At 41.9% G+C, this 23476-nt stretch overlaps 3 protein-coding genes across 3 annotated transcripts in view; 2 read left to right on the top strand and 1 right to left on the bottom strand.

Moving 5' to 3' along the window:
- Nucleotides 1-856: 856 nt before the first annotated feature.
- On the top strand, nucleotides 857-7374 carry LOC308135684 (eukaryotic translation initiation factor 4 gamma 2-like). The gene is made up of 19 exons (XM_080503770.1): nucleotides 857-961; nucleotides 2125-2250; nucleotides 2350-2452; nucleotides 2527-2655; nucleotides 2742-2808; nucleotides 2887-3038; nucleotides 3152-3262; nucleotides 3350-3532; nucleotides 3669-3810; nucleotides 3913-4076; nucleotides 4159-4266; nucleotides 4384-4488; nucleotides 4578-4673; nucleotides 4759-4974; nucleotides 5065-5323; nucleotides 5435-5639; nucleotides 5723-5931; nucleotides 6041-6162; nucleotides 6254-7374. The coding sequence occupies exons 6-19, from the start codon at nucleotides 2955-2957 to the stop codon at nucleotides 6317-6319; spliced, it is 2070 nt and encodes a 689-aa protein (XP_080359896.1). The 5' UTR covers nucleotides 857-961; nucleotides 2125-2250; nucleotides 2350-2452; nucleotides 2527-2655; nucleotides 2742-2808; nucleotides 2887-2954; the 3' UTR covers nucleotides 6320-7374.
- Nucleotides 7375-7920: 546 nt separating this feature from the next.
- Nucleotides 7921-16437, bottom strand: ctr9 (CTR9 homolog, Paf1/RNA polymerase II complex component). Its single transcript, XM_080509252.1, has 23 exons — nucleotides 16299-16437; nucleotides 15795-15893; nucleotides 15264-15503; nucleotides 15051-15168; nucleotides 14876-14965; nucleotides 14006-14262; nucleotides 13783-13890; nucleotides 13461-13697; nucleotides 13025-13243; nucleotides 12377-12560; nucleotides 12198-12286; nucleotides 11922-12107; nucleotides 10734-10821; nucleotides 10497-10645; nucleotides 10280-10396; nucleotides 10028-10173; nucleotides 9863-9934; nucleotides 9496-9631; nucleotides 9259-9411; nucleotides 9023-9168; nucleotides 8849-8945; nucleotides 8659-8771; nucleotides 7921-8582 (listed from the first exon to the last, which is right to left on the bottom strand). Exons 1-23 carry the CDS (start codon nucleotides 16341-16343, stop codon nucleotides 8159-8161), a joined length of 3513 nt encoding a protein of 1170 aa, XP_080365378.1. The 5' UTR covers nucleotides 16344-16437; the 3' UTR covers nucleotides 7921-8158.
- A 1433-nt stretch (nucleotides 16438-17870) lies between these two features.
- The window catches only part of mrvi1 (murine retrovirus integration site 1 homolog), a gene marked incomplete at its 5' end in the record, with an annotated part of 28484 nt that continues 22878 nt past the window's right edge, over nucleotides 17871-23476 (top strand). Inside the window, 13 exons of the mRNA XM_080497759.1 lie at nucleotides 17871-17889; nucleotides 18007-18126; nucleotides 18369-18546; nucleotides 19666-19869; nucleotides 20831-20948; nucleotides 21032-21082; nucleotides 21176-21253; nucleotides 21458-21517; nucleotides 21645-21700; nucleotides 21803-21896; nucleotides 21982-22113; nucleotides 22215-22300; nucleotides 22571-23300. Coding sequence (XP_080353885.1) covers nucleotides 17871-17889; nucleotides 18007-18126; nucleotides 18369-18546; nucleotides 19666-19869; nucleotides 20831-20948; nucleotides 21032-21082; nucleotides 21176-21253; nucleotides 21458-21517; nucleotides 21645-21700; nucleotides 21803-21896; nucleotides 21982-22113; nucleotides 22215-22300; nucleotides 22571-23300 — 1926 coding nt within the window. The remainder of the gene's footprint in view (nucleotides 17890-18006; nucleotides 18127-18368; nucleotides 18547-19665; nucleotides 19870-20830; nucleotides 20949-21031; nucleotides 21083-21175; nucleotides 21254-21457; nucleotides 21518-21644; nucleotides 21701-21802; nucleotides 21897-21981; nucleotides 22114-22214; nucleotides 22301-22570; nucleotides 23301-23476) is intronic.

The following is a 23476-nucleotide window of genomic DNA, read 5'->3' on the forward strand; positions in this document are numbered from 1 at the left end:
CTGGGGACTTAAAACTTGTTTACGGCTTATTAGCCGTTAGCTTGCCGGCGGCCCGCTACGTAGCCCCCCTCCCCCAGCTAAGATGTCGCGATGTGGACATCCGGTGTTTGAACAAAGACCTCATAAAAAAAAAACAGCTGATATTATTCTCCTTGATTTCCATCAAATATATTTCGAAAATCTGACTTAATCTCGATGCGATGGGATTGTAAAATATTGTGTTGCATCAAGTCTAATGGCTTGTCGTCTTATTTAATTTAGTTGGGTTTTTTTGCGAATAAATATCGGCATCGTTGTATAACCGCATTAATGGCAAATTACGTGAATACAAAGGCGTTGATCATTTTATGAAGTGAGTAGTAAATCAGGTGTGGATTAAGCGAGAACTACGCGTATCTAGGTCAGGAAAACCCGGACAAACCCGGCCCTGTGTCGGAAAAAAAAAAAAATCTCGGTATTTCCTTGAGTCATCCGTGAATTTAGTAACTCTCATTCGGTAGTGTAACGCTTGTTTATGGATAATTTGTCATTGAGTGTCGAATATCGCCGATTCGGGGTTTAAGTAGTTCTTGGAAATCCAGAGGTACAAACAGTCCATGGTTGCGAAACAGGCCTCGTCAGGCTCGGTGTGCTAGCGCCACCATGCTAACACGCTTCCAGTCCACTTGTAAAGGGCACGTGCTAGCTCTTCATGTGCTCCACAATTTGATTAAAATCAGACAAACTGGAACAAAACAAAAAAATGCAATTCCCTACGTTGTCTCCTCGTCGTTAACCGCTGGATTATCGTGAAATGTGTGGATTACTTTGCATTTCTGCAGACTGTTAATACCTCCGTGTCTGTTCTTCCAGGTCGCTCTTTCCTGCCCTACTCCCGGAATACTTTATTCTTTACAGATATTCGCTGTCAAGCCGCCAAAGTGGAGAGTGTCGTTGCACCAGGGGGTCCTTCTCGTTTCAGGTATTCCATAAGACCCCTGCTTAGTCTTTCTTTCCTCCCTTTTTTTTCCATGTTGAAAAAAACGTGATGATGGCAGACTAAACCCCCTAGGTTGGCATTAATGTTAAGTTTAAATTTCTTTTTTTTTTTTTGCATAACAGTGTAGCGGGAGGAGGTGGGGGTGCACCTCAGCACTATCCCAAGACTCTCAGTAACAGGTGATTTTTTTTTCTCTTAATTCTTTCATATGGCATTTGCTTTTTAATATTGCACCACATATGTGCATGTCATCTTGCCCTAACTTGCTCGTTAAAATGTGTTTATAACAAGTTGTTTGGAAATGGCAGAGTACCACAATGCCAAAATGGTCTTAAGATTATAAGATCTATGGGAAGTTGCAAACAAGTTCCTGTAACCTTTTTTATCACATTCACAAATACAACTTTTCAAACCTGAGCTGATTTAGAAGTATATTCTGAACCAGGTTCGATGTGGATTGTCTGTGAATAAATGAACAAACCTATTTTTTTAAGTGTTTCAAATGTGTTCTAAATTGCATTGAATGTGTGACACTTTTGCTTTATCAATAAATGAAAGTGAGTTTTGACATCAACTCTCGCATAACCTCTCAGCCTTCATAGGTTGACCTGTTATGCTTGACATTTGTTCGGTGTAACATGCATCAAGCAAATGTAACATTCCTCCAATGTATTTAGTCTAAAGTTTCAAGGCCTTCTGCCTTGCTATGAGTGGCTCCATTTAGTGCAACTTTGCCAATGTCAATATTTGAATTATAGCATTATTCTCATGACTGGCATTGTGATGCAACCAATCATGTCGCACGGTTAGAACCTTTTCAGAAAAAGCGACAATTAGGGGGTCCACTAATTTCAGGCTGAAATTAGTGGACGCCCTCACTAACCAATGCATAAATCCATGCAAGAATATGGGCATGGACTATTTTAGGTTGCTCGTAATGAAATGCATCAAAAGTGTCGCCACTATCAACTCGACAATTCATGACATCCTCCAAATTTGTGATACAAAAACTAATATTGAGACAAATGGAAAGTAATTAAGCTACGGATGGAAATGTTGACTAAAGTGATTGGGTGATTGAATATTTTTGACAGGAGGCTCTTAATGTTACCTTATTGGAAAAACTCTCTTTGTGTCCATTACAGCGAGTTCCTGGGGAAATCCTCAGGCACTGGCGTTCAGAGATGGGTCCCTTCTCGAAGCACTAGACGAGAGGCCAGCTCCTCTGTAGAGAAAGGGCAAAATGATTCGATCTTCAGGAAAGTGAGAGGGTATGTATTCCTTCCTCTCTGTATTTAAGCGATCCTGCACATTGCAAATTCTATTGGTGATCACCGTGTGGTAATTTCCCCTTTTCTCCTCACAATCAGCATACTGAATAAGCTGACTCCTGAGAAGTTTGACAAACTATGCTTGGAGCTCCTCAATGTGGGTGTGGATTCAAAGCTCGTCTTAAAAGGAATCATCCTGTTGGTAAGTACTGCCATCGCCTGTCTTCCTGCATAATTTATGTGGAATCGGAAATGTAAGACTTGCTTCTGTTTTAGATTGTTGACAAGGCCCTTGAAGAGCCCAAGTATAGCCAGTTGTACGCTCAGTTATGTCTGCGCTTATCGGAGGATGCACCAAACTTTGAAGGCCCAGGAGAAAACGAACCATCACAAAAGCAAAATACTGTAAGGGGTTCAAACATAATTTACAATCAATTGTTTCTGGGTATTTCCTGATGAGATGTTTACAGTCAACTTTTTGTTTTGTGCAGACCTTCAGAAGGCTTCTGATTTCCAAGCTTCAAGATGAATTTGAGAACCGCGCCAGGAATGTTGAAAGTTAGTAAATTACACTGAAATTCCATTTTAAAACGTAGCTGGTTCTTGTTTAACTGATCCCCCTCCCCCCCCTTGTAGTCTTTGACAAACAGGAAGGCACCCTCACCTCTGAGGAGGAGGAGCAACGTGGCATTGCTAAGCACAAAATGCTGGGCAACATCAAATTCATCGGTGAACTTGGCAAACTCAACCTCATCCATGAATCTATCCTTCATAAGTGCATCAAAACAGTGAGTTTCTTTTTAATAACTTCAAAAGTATTGGGCTGTGCATGTCTCCTTTCTTTTCTTGGCTCGTCATAAAGTCATGTCTCAATATATGTGGAAATCATTTTGTTTTCAAGCTTTTGGAGAAGAAGAAGAAAGTCCAACTCAAAGATATGGGTGAAGACCTGGAATGCCTCTGTCAGATAATGAAAACTGTGGGACCTAAAATTGATCATCAAAAGGCTAGGGTGAGTAAGGGGAAACAAATCCAGTCGTAAAGGTTTTGTTAACTTCTTTACATTATAAATTATTAACCAGCATACAACTCCTTTCAGTCTTTGGTAGACCAGTACTTTGGACGCATGCGATCCTTAACGAACAACAAGGAACTGCCTGCAAGGATCCGCTTCCTGCTGCAGAACACGGTGGAGCTGCGGGATAACCGCTGGATTCCTCGTAAAGCTTATATTGACAATGGACCAAAGACAATCAACCAAGTTCGCCAGGATGCAGTAAAGGTACATTAGTATAGGTCCTTTGTATATGAAAGCATGGTGAAGAATATTATATTGCTAAATGGCTCCTACTGGGGTACTACATTATATATCTGGTTTTGTGTTTTTATTATAATTGACGTTCATTTGTGCCTTTCAGGATCTGGGTGTTTTCATTCCATCTTCCGCCGATGCGATGAGGAACGAATTCTTCATGGACAGCTCTTCCTTCCTGCCAACGAGGATCAAGTTTGACAGAGAAACTCTTGGTGGACTGGCTGACATGTTTGGACAAATGCCTGGTACATCGAAGCTTTACTTTGTCACACTAAGAAAATCTTTCCTTAACAATTGTTCTCTTGAGCCATGCTATAATGTTTGTCATCTTTGGGGTTTTTTTGCAGGAAGTGGTATTGGTACAGGACCTGGGGTAATTCAGGATCACTACTCCCCTACTATGGGTCGTCACCGTACCAATCCACTCTACAATGGTCATATTGGAAACACCAATGGTTCACATCAAGCTCACTTCGAGGCGGCAAGCAAACCCTACATAAAGCAAAATCAAGTATGTGCTCCATTGTGGTTGCAATCTTTGGGGTTGGTATTCTACACTTAATAACAATGAGTGTTTGTTCACCTTTTTAAAGGGGCAGAGTTCACCGGTTTTCAGCCACAAGCAGAATCACTCGGCACAGATGCAGTCTAAGGATATGGCTCCACGGTTTGGCAAGAAAGGAAAACTCAATGCTGATGAGGTAAGCCTGATATTTGAATGCAATGATGATGAAGCCTTGTTTTAGTTGACCTTATTTAGGCCTTTGTGTTTGGTATGTCATCTCGGCAGAAAAAAACTTTACTACTTGTCATTTTAGGTAAGTCTGAGACCAGCACAGTCCTTCATGATGAATAAAAACCAAGTGCCAAAGTTGCAGCCACAGATGACAATGATTCCTCGTGCAGGTTCTCCAATTGGACAGGTAACATTGTTGGATTTAATGCAGATTGTCGGAGCCTTTGGGTGTTTTAAAGTCCAGGAAACTCACCCATGTGTCCCTTGATTCCATAGCTTGGCCTCAAAACCAATCCTCCTCCAATTCAGGAGAAACCTGCCAAGTCCATCAAAAAAGCTCCCCCTACAAAAGAGGAGCTGCACAAAATGACAGTAAGTTTCAATCTGAGGTTCCTTCATGCATACGTTTAAGGGACAATAAATGATCAAATCTTAACGGTCTCGTTTGGTTTTGTAGGAGGCTCTTGTGGCAGACTACCTGAATTGCAAAAACATTGACGAGGCCGTGAACGCTGTGAAGGAGATGAAGGCGCCAAAGCACTTTTTGTCTGAGATGCTGAATAAGATCGTAGTCGGTTCCCTTCAACGTTCAGATGAGGATAAGGAGCTGGCGAGCACCCTGATCCATGCACTCTGCACAGAAGCCCTCGTCACCAGTGACAACCTAATGCAGGTGAGTGTAGAGAAGTTTTAATTTATCATGGTGCTCCTGAATATGAAATCTCCATTCCATCAACATTTCCATTCCATATGACTTTTCCAGGCCTTCCTGGGTGTTCTGGACCAGTGTCCCAAGATTGAGGAGGAAATCCCACTGGTGAAGTCATTCTTGGCCCAGTTTGCCGCACGAGCCATCCTCGCTGACCTGATCAGCCTCGCTGATTGGGCCCATCAGCTGGAGAACGGTGCACACTTCCCACTGTTCCTGCTCTGCCTGCAGCAGATGGTCAAACTGAAGGATCGCGATTGGCTGACTGAGCTGTTCCAACAGAGCAAAATCAACATGCAGAAGATGCTACCCGGTACGCCCGAACCGACCCGCAGCATCGCTTCAGTCCTAATGTCAATTTTAAAATCTTGGCTTTGAAAGGAGTGGTTTGTTGCTGACGTGCTCGTCTTTCCAACTCTTACAGAAATTGACCAGAATAAGGACAGAATGCTGGAGATCCTGGAGGGAAAGGGTCTCGGCTTCTTGTTTCCACTGATGAAACTGGAGAAGGAGCTGCTGAAGCAGATCAAAGTGGATCCCTCTCCACAATCCATCTACAAGTGGATCAAGGACAACATCTCTCCCAAACTCCACACTGACAAAGACTTTGTCAACATCCTCACCACCAGGTACAGCAACAAAACGTGCCTTTGCTGGGGGGGAAAGTTGCGGGTTTTTTTTACGGTATATTAACGGTTCTTTTGTCATCCAGCTTCTTTCAATACATTGCTTATGAGATCAACCCCGATGACGACGAAGAGCAGCTTGCGGCACCCAGCAAAGAGCAGCTGGACGAAGAGAAGCAGCTGCTGCTGTCTTTCAAGCCGGTCATGCAGAAGTTCCTCCATGACCACATTGATTTGCAAGTCAGTGCGCTGTATGCCCTGCAGGTGCACTGCAACACCAAGGCTTTCCCCAAAGGTAGGTGTGTGTGTGTGTGTGGGGGTGTGTGGGTGGGTGTGTGGGGGTGGGGGTGGGTGTTCACAAGTTTATTGACAGACGGCAAAGTCTAACTGCTTTCCCCTTCTAGGCATGTTGCTACGATACTTTGTGAACCTTTATGACATGGAAATAATTGAAGAAGAAGCCTTCCTTTCCTGGAAAGAAGACATCATCCAGGAGTATCCCGGCAAAGGAAAAGCATTATTTCAGGTGATTTACACTTTTCTACTGGCACGTAAATATAGTTCAGTTAAGTTATTGAATCTACAAACCATATGTTGTGCTTTTGTTGTGCGTTCAGGTGAATCAGTGGCTGACCTGGCTGGAAACTGCAGAGGAAGAGGAGTCTGAGGATGAAGATTACTGAGGAACAGGCAAAGCCATGAGTTATCAGGATGCAATGGGTGTTTTTGATTTTTAATCTGTAATATTTTTTTTTCTTTCTTGTGTCGTTTTCTTTTTTCTCCCCCTCTATTTGTAACCACTGTTACAATTCATTCCACTATGAAATGTTTCTCCAGATTAGGCTAAAAGTGTCACCTCCCTACTGTATTTATGCTTTCCCCCCCTCCCCCAAATTTTCTATCCTATATGATGTCCGACAGCAGATGTTTTATACATTTCAGTCATCATGGGTTATGATTTTTAACGCGGCAGTATTTTTGCAGGGAAATGCACTAGAACTTGACCCACTTTCACCATTTTCATCTGGTCTGAGTCACCAAGTGCTGCCATAACTATTAAAACTGTTTACAAAAGAGAAAATCCTCCAGCATTGTTGAGGAACTTTTCATCGTTTTATCAGCATTTGTTAATCAGTTTTTAGATGCACTTTGCTCAACATCATGAGTCGTTGCAATAGTAAAATTTGCTTTTCCTGATTTGTTGACACAATCTTGAGTTGCAGTTGTCGGCTGCCGCGATTATGATGGGTTTCTTTGTGCTTGAAATATCTTAATCTATGATCGTTAGCAGTAGTGACCTATGTTACTTGCACAGTATGATTTCAGTTACCCTCATTAAGTTTGAATTGAGTGCTTTTTTTTTTTTTTCCTTTTTCTTTTTTTTTTTTTTTTTTATTATGGTGTATGAAACGTTTGTGCTGTTAGGGATGAATCTGTGTGGCCTTTTTATAATTTATCAGTTCATATGGATATACCTCTAAAGTATCTGGGACTATACTTGAATGTCTCGGTTCTGACATTGAGACAGCCAAAGCTTAGTTTCCTTTGCTACGGTTGTTCACTTGTGGAAAATTTTATGTCCGTTTGCCATATTTGTCACGGTCTTGAGTGGTCTTTTTATCTTCATAAAATTACCAAGAATGTACTATAGGTGTACACTTGCACCCTCTTTTGGGTTGTGACCGTCATGTTTGGTGTACAACTACAGATCAACCTTGAATAAAGTTTAACCATTTAATCTGTCTATCTTTTACTTGTTTGGTGGGTGGGTTGTTCTTCAGTCTAACAATTAGTCCACCTTATTTGGTTTAATTTAAACAATATTGTGCACAATGTGGCCATCTCATGGCACTTTTACTGGCAAAGTCGATCACACACAAGCAGGCGTGGAGGGGAAACCTCTGCAGACGGTTGGAGGCGTGAATGTATTGTAAGAGGAAGGGATAGAGTAGTTTTGACTTGTACCTTGTGTGGATTTGTTGGGGAGGGGCCAGGTCCTTTTTCTCAAAGCTGCATGTCACCTTGCTTGCTAAAGTCAAGCTTTCAAACCATTTTTCTATATTTTAATGTAAGGTTGTGGGCAGTTAGGCTTTAATATAAATTTGTTGAAAATGGGTCTTACCAGCATTACTGGGATTGTAAAGTCACTAATTAAAAAATAAAATGCATCAAAGGGTAATATTTGCACCTCAATTACATATGCAGTCAAAAATAATTTGATTGTTAGACCATAGGGGTGTCGGCCCAAATAAAGTCACAGCATTGGCTTTACAGTCCTTTTTTATTCAACAGTTTTGTGTGAGCATGTCGTCCTGCCATTCATACAAATACAAAAAGATTTGTTAACTTCAAATATTTTTCAAAGTTCAGCATCTGTGAAAAAGACCTTAGTAATAATGCCGTGGCCCAAGGCAAAAAAAAAAAAAGGACGTGATTACACTGAACAGGATCCCCGCTTTTATTAGGAAGTAAAACTACAGATGCTGAGAGTCTTCTCAGAGCTGCATCGGTCTGAGTGAAGCTTAATCACTGTCGTCCTCGTCGGAGCGCTGTGGGGAGCGCTGCGGAGAGCCCTCCTGCTCGGAGCCATTGTCCGAGCGCTGCGGGGAGCCTTCGTTGTCCGACCCCGCCACGGATCCCTGGTCTGATGCCGCCGCGGGCGACGCGGCCCTCGACTCGTCGTCCGATCCTGACCGGCTCCTCTTGCTCTCGTTATCAGACTGCTCCGAGTCGGACTGCTGCATCACCCTCCTCTTCTTCACCGGGCGATCGCTGCCCGAATCATCGTCCTCAGAGCCTGCGGAGCGCCGTGGGCTACCGGCCGGGCTGCCCGCCTCACTGCCCGAGCGGTTCCCGCCGCCATCGGAGTTGCTGTCGGACGCGATGCGCTTCCTGTGGCCTCCCTCGCCCTCGTCATCAGATCCTGATCCACTGTCTCTTGGGTTTCTGTAGCAGGAAAGACATGAACTCAAGAGATATGAACTCGCGGCGTTCAGGTCTCTTTTTAGTGTTTTGCCCGTACCTGTCTTCAGCTATTTTCAGTCCATCCTCATCAGAAGACGACTCCGACGAGGAGATGATGGCCTTAGATTTGATCCTTCCTTTAAGAGATGGTGGCAGGCGCTCAGGCTGGGGCTGGAATGATAAAAAGAATCAATTGTATAAATTGTGCACAACACAGTAACGGTGAGGGAAGAAAAACAAAAAGAAACCTTTTCAAACTTCTTGCGTCCGTCTTTGGGTTTACGCTGCTTCCTGGGTTGCGACCCTCCCTCCTCATCACTGTCATCCTGTCCAGCTTTTGAAGGTCTAAAACATAAATTTAGTACTTACATGCTTGACTCGTGCGGCCAAGCTCCTTTAAGCAGTCACTGCAGCAGCCTCACCTCCTCCTCTTCTTTTTCTTCCTTTCCTCTCCATCCTCGCCATCCTCCTGTTCGCTGCCGCTGCCCTTTCTCTTTTTCTTCCTCTTCAGCGGGAGATCCTCATCAGAGTCGTCATTAACAAACTCATCCATGTCTCCTTTCCTCCGCTTAAGGGTGAAAAGGTGAAAAGGGTTACCCATGCAGAAGTAAGTTGCATTTCATTGCCTACTGCCGAGTTTATTGATGCTGACACTTACACGTCCTCCACCGCCGCCTCCCTTCTTCTTCTCTTTGCCCATTTCTTTCGATCCTTCTGCGAAGGTGAGCAGGTTCTTGGTTTTCTCCACGTACAGCGCTCTCTGCTCCAGGAGTTTCTTCTGCTCTTCTGCCTCCCGACTCCGCTTTTCCTCCTAAAGGTTTGAGCATCAGGAAATCATTTTTTACTTTATTGTTGATCAAAGCTGAAAAAAAAGGAGAGTTGGAACCATACATACCTGCTCTTTTAGCATCTGCTGGCGCAGGATGTCCCTCTCCTGCTCTTGTTTGGCACGGAGCTCCTTTTCCTCTTCATCTTGCTTTCTGGCTCTTGCCACATGGTACTGAGCCTGACTCAGCAGGTCAGAGCACTGCCTGCAATCCCACAATGCACCAGTGCCCAATGTTATGAGAGCCGCATAACATCATCATATTTCAATTTCTTTTGACTTCAGAGAAAATCACTGTCTGCAAAAACTACCAATTAAAATGCTCTGCGCAGAGTGCCTGCAATCAAGTTGATTAAAAAACGTTTATAAATACAGCGAAGACAAGTTCAAATTAAAACTTTTAGCAGCGTGTTCAGCTGTGGCGAGATAAACCCACCTGGCCTCAGATGCAGCGAGAGCCAGGTCAAATCTCATCTTGTCTCCAGCCTTGCTGAGGTAGCTGAAATACCTGCGAGAGGAGTTAAGAGGAGGGAGAGATTAGACTGCAGGTTTGCTCAGAGGGTGGCGAACCGTAGCGATGGAGGCTGAATCACATATCCACCTGTGAGCGAGTTCCAGCTCTTTGACAGCACTGAGCACAGCCTTCAGGTTGCTCTTCTCATCTTTCAGCACCAGAGTGGCCAGCCTCTGAAGCACCAGGGCCACATTGAACATGAGCACCGTGTCACTGGGAGCGACATGGCGAGCCTTGAAGTGCACACATCAGACAGACACGGTTACGCTTCTCTCACACTGTTGGATGAAATTAAAAAATGTTTTTTTTAAAAACCCTTCAACTTTGCTTCCCTGTTACCTTCAGCAGCATCTGCTTGCACTCTTGGAGTTTGCCACATTTGAAGAGAGCTCTCGCGAGGTACAGCAGCACCTCTGTGTTCTGATATTTGTAAAATTTCTTCAGGCAGTTCTCATACTGTGTGACAGAAGAAACATTCTCAACGGTACAGACAAGGGGTGGGGGAGGAAATAAAAATACACATACAAAGTCAAGGATTTCGGTGTTTGTCACTGACCATCTGCACGGCGCTGATGTACTGCTTCTGTTCCACGTAGATGTGAGCCAGATTCAACCAGACGTCGCTGATATCGGCCGTGGCCTCCCTCACCTGAGCAAACACGTCACGGGCCTCTCTGAAGTAACCTTTGTGGGCAAGGACGGCACCTTGAGGAGACAAATTCATGTTTAGTGTAACACACACAGAAGGAATAAAGGATAAAAAAAAAGAAAAACTAAATAAAGCTCAACACACCGATGCCATTGGCAGCATACAGATTCTTGGCATCATTTCGCAGGACTTGTTTGTATATAGCCAGGGCTCGATCCTGGTGTCTCTTTTCCTGGTGACACAAACATCATTAGTTCATTTGAGAAGATACAATTTCTCTTCACTCAAACACACACATGCTCCATCTTGGTGAGTCCTTCTCATTAAGAGAATAAACTTGTAATCTTGGACCCAAAAGCAAATGTCTAAATTACAGATATATATATATATATATATATATATATAAAAATGTTGTAGGGGTCCTGATGGTTTTTATCCCATCTGGGCACATTACCTTAAAATAATTTCCATCAGATTTACTTCAAACGCAACCTTACTTATACTTACTCATACATAATCTGAACTCTAATCTTTATCTTACCTTCCAACATGACTCTACCAACAAAATTAATAACTTGCCCCATATGGCCTTTTTGTTCTCATGATGCCTGTGTAAACAGACACAGGTTCCCAATAACAGTCATATTTACAATACAATGCATTCCCAAGCCTCTTACATTCAAAGAGTTGTGGGGTGTTTTGGGGCTTATTTTGCTGCCTATAAAGTACTTTGGGCCCCACTAACACACACGCACACAAACCCTTACCTAACTACTATCCCTGATAATTAAGATGTGTTCACCTAATCAATCTTGCTTTTGTCCCGATGAGTTATGTGCAATAGGGTTTAGGCGTTCACTAGTATCACGTATGTACCTACATACTCTCGTAATGAAGCTATAAAGAGCTGAGAATGGAGACGATATGAGAGAGCAAAAAAGGATCATACGGTAATTAAACGTCACAGAATACAAACTCAGACAGTCATCTATTAATTATACTTGATTGATTGCATATTCATTCTGTGACGCTGGTTCCTTTTGTGGTAATTATGTAGATCAATGTGTTACAATGTCAGGGGAAAAAAAACAAGACAAGAACTTCTGCAAAGTCGGCAAATTAAGATACAAGAGTCTCATTTAACTACTTAATCATAATAGCCTGTTGGACAGGTTTTCTTTAGCCGAGCCAGCTTTCACCAATCTGCCTACCATCTGTCTGGATTTTGCATTTCTCTTGTTAAAACAAAAAGTGCAACATATCATTTTCTGCTGTTTTATAACAACTTCCTCATTTGTGCGTTTGCGTGAACAAAAAACAATGAGTGGACACCTTTTCCCGGTCTCTGGTGGGCTGGTGCAGAGTCTGTAGCCACACGTTTCCCAGGGCCAGCATGGAGTATGTGTCGTTCTGCGTGGACGGCTGCTTCAGGATACGCTCAAACTTCTTCTGGCCAGGTCCCCACTCCTGTTTGGCCAAGTGGAGATTTCCTATCAGAGACCAGGCGTCCGGGTGATCCTGTACCAAAAACATAAAAAAACAAAAAACAAACATGCTGAGTATTCGTCGGGCATCGGCCATAGTATTCACATACCAGAAGGTTTGTACCTGATTGATCTGCAGGGCTTCTTTAAACCAGTCAGAGGCTTCATAGAAGTTTCCTTTGTCGCGAGCCATCGCCCCGAGACGCAAATAACCTGCAATCCACAGCATCAAAATGTCTTTCGCGGTAAACTAAGACTCTTTTCTTGGTTGCAGACTTTTTACTGATGTCTATACATGCTTACAGTCAACATAGTTGGGATGCTCTCGGAGGATGTTTTTGTAGAGTTTCTCAGCTTCGTGGAATTCGCACATAGCTTCATACAGACGGGCCAGGTTGTAGGAGGTGGTGACAGAAATGGCATTGTAGTAATGCTCATCATGCTCGCCTTCAGCTTTGGCCCGTTCCAGAGATGCAAGGAAATATTTCTGTGGGGGAGAAAACAAGACCCCCCCCCCGACCTTGAAACCAGCACAATTCTTCATTCTAAATGTGGCGTACTGCATACTTATAAGTTATTAAATACTGGTGAAAACTCTTTTGGCTGATATAAATTAACATTTATTGAGCTGCAAAAGGTTTCCTGGCCAAACTCAATCATTACATTGGATAAACAACCAAACAGGATCCAGTATAACAGCTCTGCTATCAATTATACAGCTTTACATATAGCGAGAATTACTTAATTTCCCCCCACCGTGTATGAAAAAAAACTTTGCCCAAATTAAAAGGAACACCACATTATAAAATACAGTTCAGATCCACTGCAAAACTACAAAAAAACAAATTGAACCATAGAAGCTTTTCAAAGGCTAAAAGCAGAGCTGTTGCAATAGATTACAAGGGACATGCCTCCCTAATGAATTGATAAATAGGTGAAGTTGTTAGTTACCTTTGCTTCCCCCAGATTGCCCAGTCTGAAATGTAGAGCTCCCAGGTTGTTGAGGATTTCAGGGGGGACGTCAGCCTGCACCTTCTCCTGCAGGATGCGGGTGGCCGTGCCATAAGCAGACAGCGCACCCTGAATGTCGGTCTGCTCCAGGATCTGAGCGAGCTCAATCCACGCCTCCACATCGTCTGGGTACTGCTCCGTTACCTTCTTCAGGTGACCCTAAGAGGCAATGAATTAACCAATATTACTACAGTTGTCACAGTCACTGATTTTCTCATGTTCATTCACTTTCCATTGTGTTAGTTAATAACAATCGACATATCCATTATTGTTGTGCAACATGTCCCTCTTGTTTGAAACCTTTACAACGTTCTATTTATTTCACAGGTTGGACTGTCACAATTGTCTGAGCCATGTGCTAAGTGAAGCCACGTACTTTCGCAATGTCCCTCTTTTCCTGGTCATCAGATGTCGCGTAGAGGGAACCCAGGATCTTCATTGTCTCGTAGTTGTTGGGATACGCTTTCAGAACCTTTTCAAAGCACTGTGCTGCGTTTTCTTTGTCTCTTCGATATACATACATCTGTCCCAAACCAAAGAAGGGCAGCACAAAGGTGGACGAGGCAAACTGAGTGGCCTGGTAGTAATACTGAAACGCTTGGTCGTAGTCCTCCTGAAAGGTAGACGTAAAAGCACAGCACACATCACAGATGTGAAGTGAAGATGAAGGAACAAATGAGCGCTTCGCAGGAGCTTACCTGCACATGAAACGAACGAGCCAACTGATAGCAGCTCTCAGCCTGCATGGCCTCGACTTCAGTGTTGTGGAAAGCATGCAGAGCGAGATGCTGCACTTTACTGTAGTCCTGTCAGGGGAGAAACACAAATGCAGGGAAAAAAAAAAAAAAAAAACACATGGATGAAGGCACAGCTGCAGACCTGTATGAGCGTCTCAATAGGACACAGAGGTTTTGTGTTCACCTTTTTGAAGAAGAAGTGGTTGGCAAGGTGGTTGAGCACCATGGGGTTGCTGGGGTCGATGGTGTAGGCTCTTGACAGGAGCTGCACTCCATTCTTGATGGAGTCTGCTTCCTTGTTGTTGAGCTCCAAAACAGCCAAGCCAACGAGCGCTCCCACACACTTTGAATTCAGCTCAAGGGCTCGTCCAAAAGCCAAGCGAGCCTTTTCTAGTTTGTTAAGCTTAACAAAGCAGTGGCCCATGCCCAGTCGCACCTCAGCTACGCAAGAGACACAAGGAAGCAAAACCAGATAAGTGATGATGCGGAATCTTTTGAGAATCAGAAATGCCTTGTTTACATCAACAGAAACATCTGAATGTCAGCTTTATTGTTCAGAAATATGGAAGGAAAATAAGATAAATGTTTTGTAGTTTTATGAATGCATGTCTATGGGGGCTTTCGCTTGTGAATTATATGTTGGAATTGTAATCTTTGGCAAGTTCATCAAAGGAATGTGTTCAAAACAGATATGTTGATCATTGTAATTGGTGAAGTGATTATTAAAACAATAAAAATTCTGCAGCAATAAAAATAATTAGTTTTTCTGTACATTAAAGAATGCATTTCATTTAATTTCATGCAGGTGTAATTAATTGTAAAAAAAAACGCCAGTAAGTTACAGAAAAGGTTATTGCTCACAAATTGCATTAGCAATTAATGATGGCTCAGCTGAAACTTACAATACACACTTCTTTACAAGAACTGTTTATAATCTTCATGGAATTTCATACCAGTTTGAACAAGCCAGCTTGTATCAATAGTACAAGTGGTATGTAACTGTTGTTGTGTCATATTGTGTAGGAAGTGTTACAAATATGTGTTAGGTGGTTACCTGGGCAGCCTGGGTTTGTACGAAGAGCTTTTTTGTAATATGCCAAGGCTCCTCTGTAATCCTTTTTATTAAAGGAGATGCAGGCCTTACCTGTTAAAAAATAACAACGGTATTATTTAAAACAGTCATTCGCAGCACTAAAAATAAAGCCATGTGCTTTTTAGAATCAACTTGCCAAGCAAAGCAGGGATGTTATTGGTGGACTGGTTGAGCACAAAGTGAAACTGAGCGTCTGCCTGGTCCATCTTGTCTCCTTCCAGCAGGCAGAAACAGGCTCTTCCCAACAAATGGTTCTGATTGGAACAGCAACAACAACTGGTTTTGTTAATCCAAAGAGCCACGGCAGCTCTCTCGTGTCATTGCCTGCTCTGACAGACACGTTTCCTACCTGATCATACATGATGATCTTGTCAGCCATCGTATAGAGCAGAGTGGCCTGCGTGATGAGCTCCTTCTTGGCATCTTTGTTTTTCTCTTTGCGTGCCTGCTGGACATAGTAAGCTGCTAGTGTGTCCAGACAGGTCATCTGGTCCTTCTCGTGATCTCTGTAGTCAAGGTTTCCATCGATACGCGCGGCTTCTAAAAGCTTTACAAAATCCTCCGTTTTACCCTGTTTGTAGTACTCCAACTGTGAAAGAGAGGAAATGCAAACCGTCACGAACAGGTTGAACTTAGTCACTTTGCGTGGAAGAGTTTTGTGTTGCAGGTAGTGTAATTCGTGTGTGTGTGGTTGTGTGTGTGTAAAAAATAATTAGGGGAATACATTGACTGTTTGAATTCAAGTCATGTATACAGTGCCATCCAACAGATTGTCAAATGTGTGGGATTTGCTTATTTTTATGTTGCAAATCCCTTTATGTAAAGACAAATTTGCGCCAGACAAAGACAATATTTTTGCGAGGATGTTGCATTAACTCACCGCCAAAGCGATCCAGATGTGCAGCTGTGTGTGTTCCTGCTTCAAGATGCTGATGACCTCGTCTCCCTCCGGCAGCTGGTCGAAGTCGAGCTCAATAACCTGCACAAAACGCACCGTCAAAACCAGACATAACCCATCGCTCTTCACATGCGCACGACAATACACGTTCAAGTTTAGATGTACTTTAAAGCCACCGAGTTAATTCCAAAAAGTTGCGTGTGAAATTGTAAAGTTCACTTAAAACGTGAGGTGCACTTTGCAAACCGCGGAGCTCAGGACAACACATGCATATGTTTACTAAATTCCGTATTTGTTTACATTTCAAAGAGAAATATTTTTCCAAAACTAGACAAACACGATCACATCAAAGTGACAGGATCACATTAAACTCTCCGCAGAGATGCGAGGTGTGCCATTGTTGCCATTTAGCGGCGGACTCGGCTAGCAGCTCGGCGGGGATTAATCACTTAAACATGTGATATGTACGGTTTAAATCAAGTTTACCTCGTCTGTGTCCCGCAAAGGGATCTCGATAGAGCCCCGAGACATCTTGACTGACGAGTGGAGGAAGCCAGCTGCAGTCTGAATTGTGTCCAAGTATTAAAAATCTCAAAACCCGATATGGGATGGCAGCCACTCTCGGTGCTTCCGTCTGGTGCAACCGACTTCATGTCCGACTGCGCACCAGGACATCCTCAATATTGGTTCCCATATGACATGTTGTATCCTAATCATTAAAAGATAATTTAAATGAATTTCAGTTATCTGTATAATATAGCCCTAATTGCATTTTGTTTTCCGTTAAAATTAACTTGGTACTACGTTCTAAACTAAAAACCTACCTTGTAAAAAAAAACAAAAAAACATTTGTCATGTATTTTGAACACAATAACGTTAACCCATGGAGTTCTAACTTTTTTTTTTAACTTCCTTTAAATGTTACCTGTTTTTTGTACCACTTTGAGATTGTTTTGGTGTAATGTGCATTATAAAAAAATGTACTATTAATATTATTATTATTATTAGTAGTAGTAGTAGTAGTAGTAGTAGTAGTAGTAGTAGTAGTAGTAGTAGTGAAAACATACCACCTAACTAGCACATGATTCTTCTTTTGGGTACCCCAACCTTATTCTGAATGAAGGCTATTAGACGCATGGATAAATACTTATAAAGTAAACATACTGCTTACATTTGTTGCATTCAATATTATAAAGGAAATAGACCTGCATGTCAAACTGTAATATAAAGTATTGCCACATATTGCCACTGGCCTGTTTATGCCAGCAGAATGTTAGGAGGTGAGAGAGGATGGGGGACGAGAGAGGGGGGGAGCAGAGAGGGTGAGCAGGGGGATGTCAGCTGGTTTTGATGTGAAGCAGTGAAAACAAGCATAAGAGCATCTTGAAGACGTCCCGTAGCATCTCAGCAAATCCAATGAAGAGCGGAAACACAATAAGAGGAAAACATGGCATTAGCTTAACATTTATTCAAAATAATTCTCTTTGCAGTGGCGCCAACGAGACTGACAAGTAAGAATTTATTTTTCTAATTTGATTCTCTTTCTTCATGGAAATGTCTTTCATATAAATGACCTTAAAATATAATTGTATTATTAAAATGAACACTGTTGCCCATATATATACCACAGTATTTTCCTGATATTGGAAATGAGTTAACCTTTTATACATTTTTACTTTTAATAGGAAGCTGATAAAATTATTGCCTGACTTACATTTTGTACTCTATGAATGTATTATGATAAGTTGGATTATATCTGCCTATATAACTCGATCCATCTCAAAATATTTCAGAAGTTTAGAAGATCTTAAGAGGAAATAAGTAAACCTTACGTGTTTCACTAGGCCTCTTTGATTTAGCTTGTTTTTCACTTATTTATTTATTTGTTTATTTATTTATTTATTTATTTATTTATTTATTTATTTATTTATTTAAACTGCTACTGCATTTTTTTTTTTTTTTTTACTTGCAGACATCATGCTAAAATGTCAGATCATGTAGGACTGTGACAGGCCATCAGAATATTTCCCCTCCAGAGCTCCAAGACTAACAAGAACAATGTCTGATGACAATGATGGTAACAAATGTGGTTTGTTCATTTATTTAAGCATACATTTTAGAGAGTGTGGTATATTGTGTTTCTCCATATTTCACATTGACATGCATAAACTTTTATCTTGGTCAACATGTGAAGTGTGGGAGTCATCCAGTCTTGGGGCGAGTGATGTGCTGGAGGACAACAGCCACACAAGTGGATTCTCTGAACACGAACTCCTTGACATCATGTATAACGCATGCAATACCAGCAACACAGGTACACTAATTAACTGAACTAAACAGCCTCCATTTATGGAACTTGAACTACTTTCATAACATTATTGTTAACAGCTGTTGGGCTCCATCCAAATGGGTGCTTATGTGTAGTAAAATAATGTTTTACTTTTTAATAATGTACTTTATTATTTAATCTGAAAAATGGAGGCTCATCTCACACTTTGAAAACCGCTGAACTAAACACATTGAAATATTCTAAACCTGTTCCCTTCTGGTCTTCAGGAGAAGTGTTGGCCTCCACTCTTGTACAGTACCTGCAGACCATGACGGCTCAGAGTCCAGAGCAGGACAGACTGGCTGCCCTGAGACGGCTCCTCGACCCCGACTCTCAGAATCCACATGTGAGCCGGGAGACTTTCCACTCCATCATGAGGGAGTGGATCGCACAATGCAGCCAGGGGTAAGACTGAACTACACAGGAAAGATGGAGCATTTTGCATGCAATGACTTGGTTTAAAGTGTGAAGTACAATATACGTATATACATTATTTAAGAAAATCCTCAATATACCAGGTGATACTATGTCTTCAGAATCAGATCCATTTTCACCTATTAAAATGTGAAATATATATTTGAATGAGGAATCGTAGATTGTTTTGGCTTTTGCTGGCTTTATGTATTTTTTTTGAATAAGGTCAGCAATTCTTTTTTGAAGATATTCCTCTTAGATATTTATGTAGTCTAACATTGATCTTCAATCATATTGTCATATGTACAGTCAAACTGACATTTACACTGAACAATGAAATGCTTAAATTGCTGGTCTCCCAACCTATAATTATTTTTTAAAAAGGAAACAGATGTACAGATGTATAAGTTAATAAACAAGTGAAATTAAATAAATAAGTATAAGGCATATTAAAAACAGGCAACAGTAGTTGCAAACCATAATAAGTCAGTAGTGCAAATATGCACAACTTCACACGAGGCTTAAGATAAGAACAATATTTTGCTGTCCACACTTTGGAAGGAGGTTCAATACAAAGACAAAGAGATAATAGACTTATTTTCAATTTATGCTTTTTTTTTTTTTTTTTAACAGATGTGCATGTTTTTTAATGTATTGACATTTTTGTTTAATGTGCTGCTACCTGTCTTGGCCAGGACACTCTTGAAAATTACATTTTTAATCTCAACAAGATTTTTCTGGTGAAATAAAGGTAAAATAAAAAAAAAATCAAATAAGTCTATCTAATGATTTTGTTAGTGTATTTTTTATTGAATTGAGGAAACTCACAATCTCCTGTGTTTCAGCACTGATGTGGAAAGCAGCAACATGTCTTGGCCGGAGTCTTCTAAAGTACCTGTTAATGGTAGGCTCTACATCAATTTTTTTTCTGTCTTCAGAAGAAAAAAAAACAACCTCTTAATCAGATAAAAAGCAATTCACTCAGCCTGATTTCCTCTCAGGGCTGGATGTGTCCTTTTCTCAAAACAAAGCAGCCTTGTCAGATGGCCACCAGTGTTCTTGGTTAGTTCTTTGGCCCCTTCAATCACCACTTGTGTTTATTCATGACAGTCAGTTTGTTTTCACGCCTCACTATTATCTGCTCTTTGGGATCAGTGATGGGAAGGACCTGTCCAGCACAGTGACTGAACTGAAGCATACACACCGCAAACTGAGCGAGCAGAACAGTGGCCTGTTGCGGACCGTGGCTCAGTGTGAGGACGTGAACCTACAGCTCTCTCTGGAGATCACCGAGCTGCGAGCAAAGCTGGTCAGGTGAAGGATGAACTCACACTTCATTTACCTCCATTCATTTCAGTTATGAAATCCTCCAAAATGTAACATGTCATGATCACAAATGCAGACTTATTATTAAAGTTTTGCTACACAGTAGGAACACTAAAATATGTTGCATATAAATTGAAAGCACGTTCACAACCCCCAATGTAAACAAATATTAAAGATGGATCAAACAACTTCTCATTGCTTCATGTAAAACAAGGAATTTAATTAAATGCCATTATACAAATGAGCTACATCACACTAACCAGACTGTTTTGCCTCTGGGATGAAAAAATGGGAAAACTTTATATTCTGAAAAGACAAAAAAAAAAAAAATGTCTGATACATCTGAAATATATGTTCATTAACCTGAATAATAAAATTGAAAAAATATTGTCTCTTTCAGGATCTTAAAGTCCCCAGATCTGGACTTTTCCATGGGTGCTCTTATTCTGCTCAAATTAGAACCACTCGATGTCTTGATACCTTCAAGGGCCTTCTGAAGACACAGACACTGGCTTTTAATCAAGCGCTGAAACATTGATATATGGCATTGTTTGTCTGACTTTGTATATTGGCTTACAGACTATGTCTTATTTTTCATTCAAACTGCAAAGCATTTCGATCAGCATTGGTTGTTTTTAAATGTGCTATATGAAGTTGACTTGTCCTGACTCAATATTACTTGTCAGAAGCCTTAAATGACAAAATTAACTTTTCGGAATTTAAAAACAACACTATTATAGTCAATAATTTTTTGCTCTTGTAATATTAATTTACCACTAATCTATCCCTGAAGTAGTCTGAATCCAGTGTGGATATGTTTTTTGGGGGCCATGAAGGGAAATATCCCTACAACCCTGCCAGGATGTGCATTCAAAAATCTCCGTTGCTTGTGAGAGGTGTATTTTCAGAGCAGGGAGAAAATCTGATGGGCTGGTTTTGCTGCCTGTAGCGCTCAGCGGTCTGTGGTGAGAGTCAGATCTCTGACTGAAGAGCTTGAGGAGATGCGTCAGGCTTTTAAAGAGGCTCAGGAAAGAGCCAGTTGCTCACAGAGCAGCTGCACTAAACTGGTACATCAACATGGCACCTAATAAAGCTTCTTTCCAAGACTGAAAAAAATTATATTTACGTGTAACTCTCCTCTGGACTTCAGAGCAATGAGGTGGAACGTCTGAAGGTTCATATCAGGAGACTAGAAGACAAGGTAACCCTAACCCTAAATTAAAAGTTCAAAATGGTCACATTTTGTTCTTCATGCTGTTTTCTTGTGATGAACATTCCTCTTGTGTCCGCGCAGAATGAAAAACTGACCTTCGAAAAAACTTGTTCAGAAGATACGCTCAACAAAATGAGAAAAGTCAACTCTGAGTTGAGGGTAGGAGCAAAACTCTGTCTTTGTATTGTCGTTATGTGGTTGAAATTTTAGCTCAACATCAGTATATTTACAGGCTGAACTCGAGGAGACATTGGTTATGTTGACACTCAGAGACAGAGAAATCACAAAGGTATGTTTATTAAGGTCAGTTTTACATGATAATCTCACGTCTTACCTCTAACATTATTGAATATTTCTCTATAGAAAGATGTTGTCATGGATAAGATGAAGAATTCCCATGTAGAGAACCACAAGATCATTGAGGTGAGGTTGACGTTCACTCACAAAGAAAGTTTTTTGCAATTTGCCGGGTAATTTACAAAGATCAGATCATTGTGTCATTTTAGTTTGTTAGATTTACTCTGCAGATTGACTTGTTCTGATGTTGCAGGGTCTGCAGTCAGAGCTGATGAAGTTACAGGAACACTCACACCAAGTTCTTCTGAGGTACTTTTGATTCATTCTCATGTGGAACCTGGTGTGGCAGCTCTTGTCAAAAGGATATTTTGGTACCGTATTTGTTTTCAATGCATCATGCTATTCTGGCAGGTACGACAGGCACCTTTTGAGTCCCCAAAGTCTTTACGGCCGAAACCTTCCAAATCTCCGTTCTCTGCAGAGCGAGATGCAGGATATGCAGCAGGTTGGTTTGACTCATGTTCCATTGTCTTTTCATACCAGTCTATTTCATGTTGTCCTTTGTTCTGCTTTGCCATCTTTGCCTGCAGCAGCATCACCGAGGTCTGGATGACAGAAGTCTCCCATCCCTGCACACAAACAGTGATGACATTCAGAGCATAATTCACAGGATCAAGAGTGCAGACATAGCTCATCTTCTGCATAGTAAATATCCTGAAAGGGTGAGGAGACAGAACAATATGGATTGTTGGTGATTGACTGGATTAGAAATTTTAAATTGAATGTGTAAATCTTTCCCATGTGACCTCTCTCACACACTCAGGACTCTGCTCCTGTAGAAATGCATGAGAGACCGTTTCCTAACCGCCAGCAGCAACAGGCAAGCATCAAGCAGCAGCTTGTCAATGTGTATGTGAGTTTTTTTACCTCTCCTTGTCCTGTTATGGTAACAGGCCAGACTCAGTTGATGTTAGACCCTGTTCTAAGAAGCTAAGCTAATAAAAGGGTGTCTGGTCTTTTAAGTGTGTTTATGGGCATCTCCGTTGCGTAACCTAGAAGAGTTATCATCTCGCGTGTGTAGCACGCGATTGTGATAAGTGCAGTTTTAGTGCCCCTTGGTAACTACAGACATAACGCTGTGCAGAGGAGATGTTTATAAAGCTGTGATGGTGGTTTCAGGCTGCAGGAGCTTGAGCTGCACAAGTGTGTGTGGGAGGAGAAAGGGGAGAAGGTGGAGGAGCGGAGGAGAGCCTGGGACAAAGAGCAAAAGCAAATCCAGACCGGGACTCAGACGCAGAGTCCGGAGGGCAAGAAGGTGACGGTGGTGAACTGGTGGAAAGCCTTCAGTTCAGAAGGGGCTAAGGCCCGGACAAGAGAAACCAAGGCGAGCCAGGAGCTAACTGATACCCTAGCAAAGCTTCAGCGAGCTGAGCAGACGGTCACTGATATGAGGGAGCAGGTCTGCCACCTGCAAGCCTCTCTGAAATCTACACAGGAGAGTGCCAAGCAACAGCACACCAGTAGAGTTCTTCACCTTGACAAAGAAACCAACACCGAAACTCAACAAGTAGACAAAACAGTCGGGACGGTGGTGAAGGAGCACAGGGATGCAGCAGTGGCCACAGATCCTGTGGAGATCTCAGCAGGAGCAGCTTCAGAGCAGCAACAAACCCAGTTTCAGGTGACTGCAGACGGCCTACTGGCGACCCTGAGAAGGATGGAGGCGATGGTCAATAATGCCCTGGAGACTGCTGAGCTGCTGAGAGAGAGTGAGCAAAGGGTGAGCCACGTGAGGGTGAGGATGGACAGAATCACTCAGAAGGTGGAGGAGGCGTTGGGCCGAGCAGCCGACACTGAGGAGCAGCTGAATCGTCTGGAGATCAAGATCCCATCAAGCATTTCAGCTCAGGTTTGTCTGTGTTAGTAGCCTGTCTTTGCTTAATTCTCCTCTTCACTGCCGGATTAAATAAATATCTAATTAAACATTTGACATTTGTAAGTAAATGTTTCAAAGTATTAATAAAAAAAACCTACATCTACACTTTCATTCAAAACAGATGAGACAAGTTTTGACACACCTCACAA

This window comes from Blennius ocellaris (assembly GCF_963422515.1).
Source record: "Blennius ocellaris genome assembly, chromosome: 1".
In the NCBI taxonomy this organism is placed as follows: domain Eukaryota; kingdom Metazoa; phylum Chordata; class Actinopteri; order Blenniiformes; family Blenniidae; genus Blennius; species Blennius ocellaris.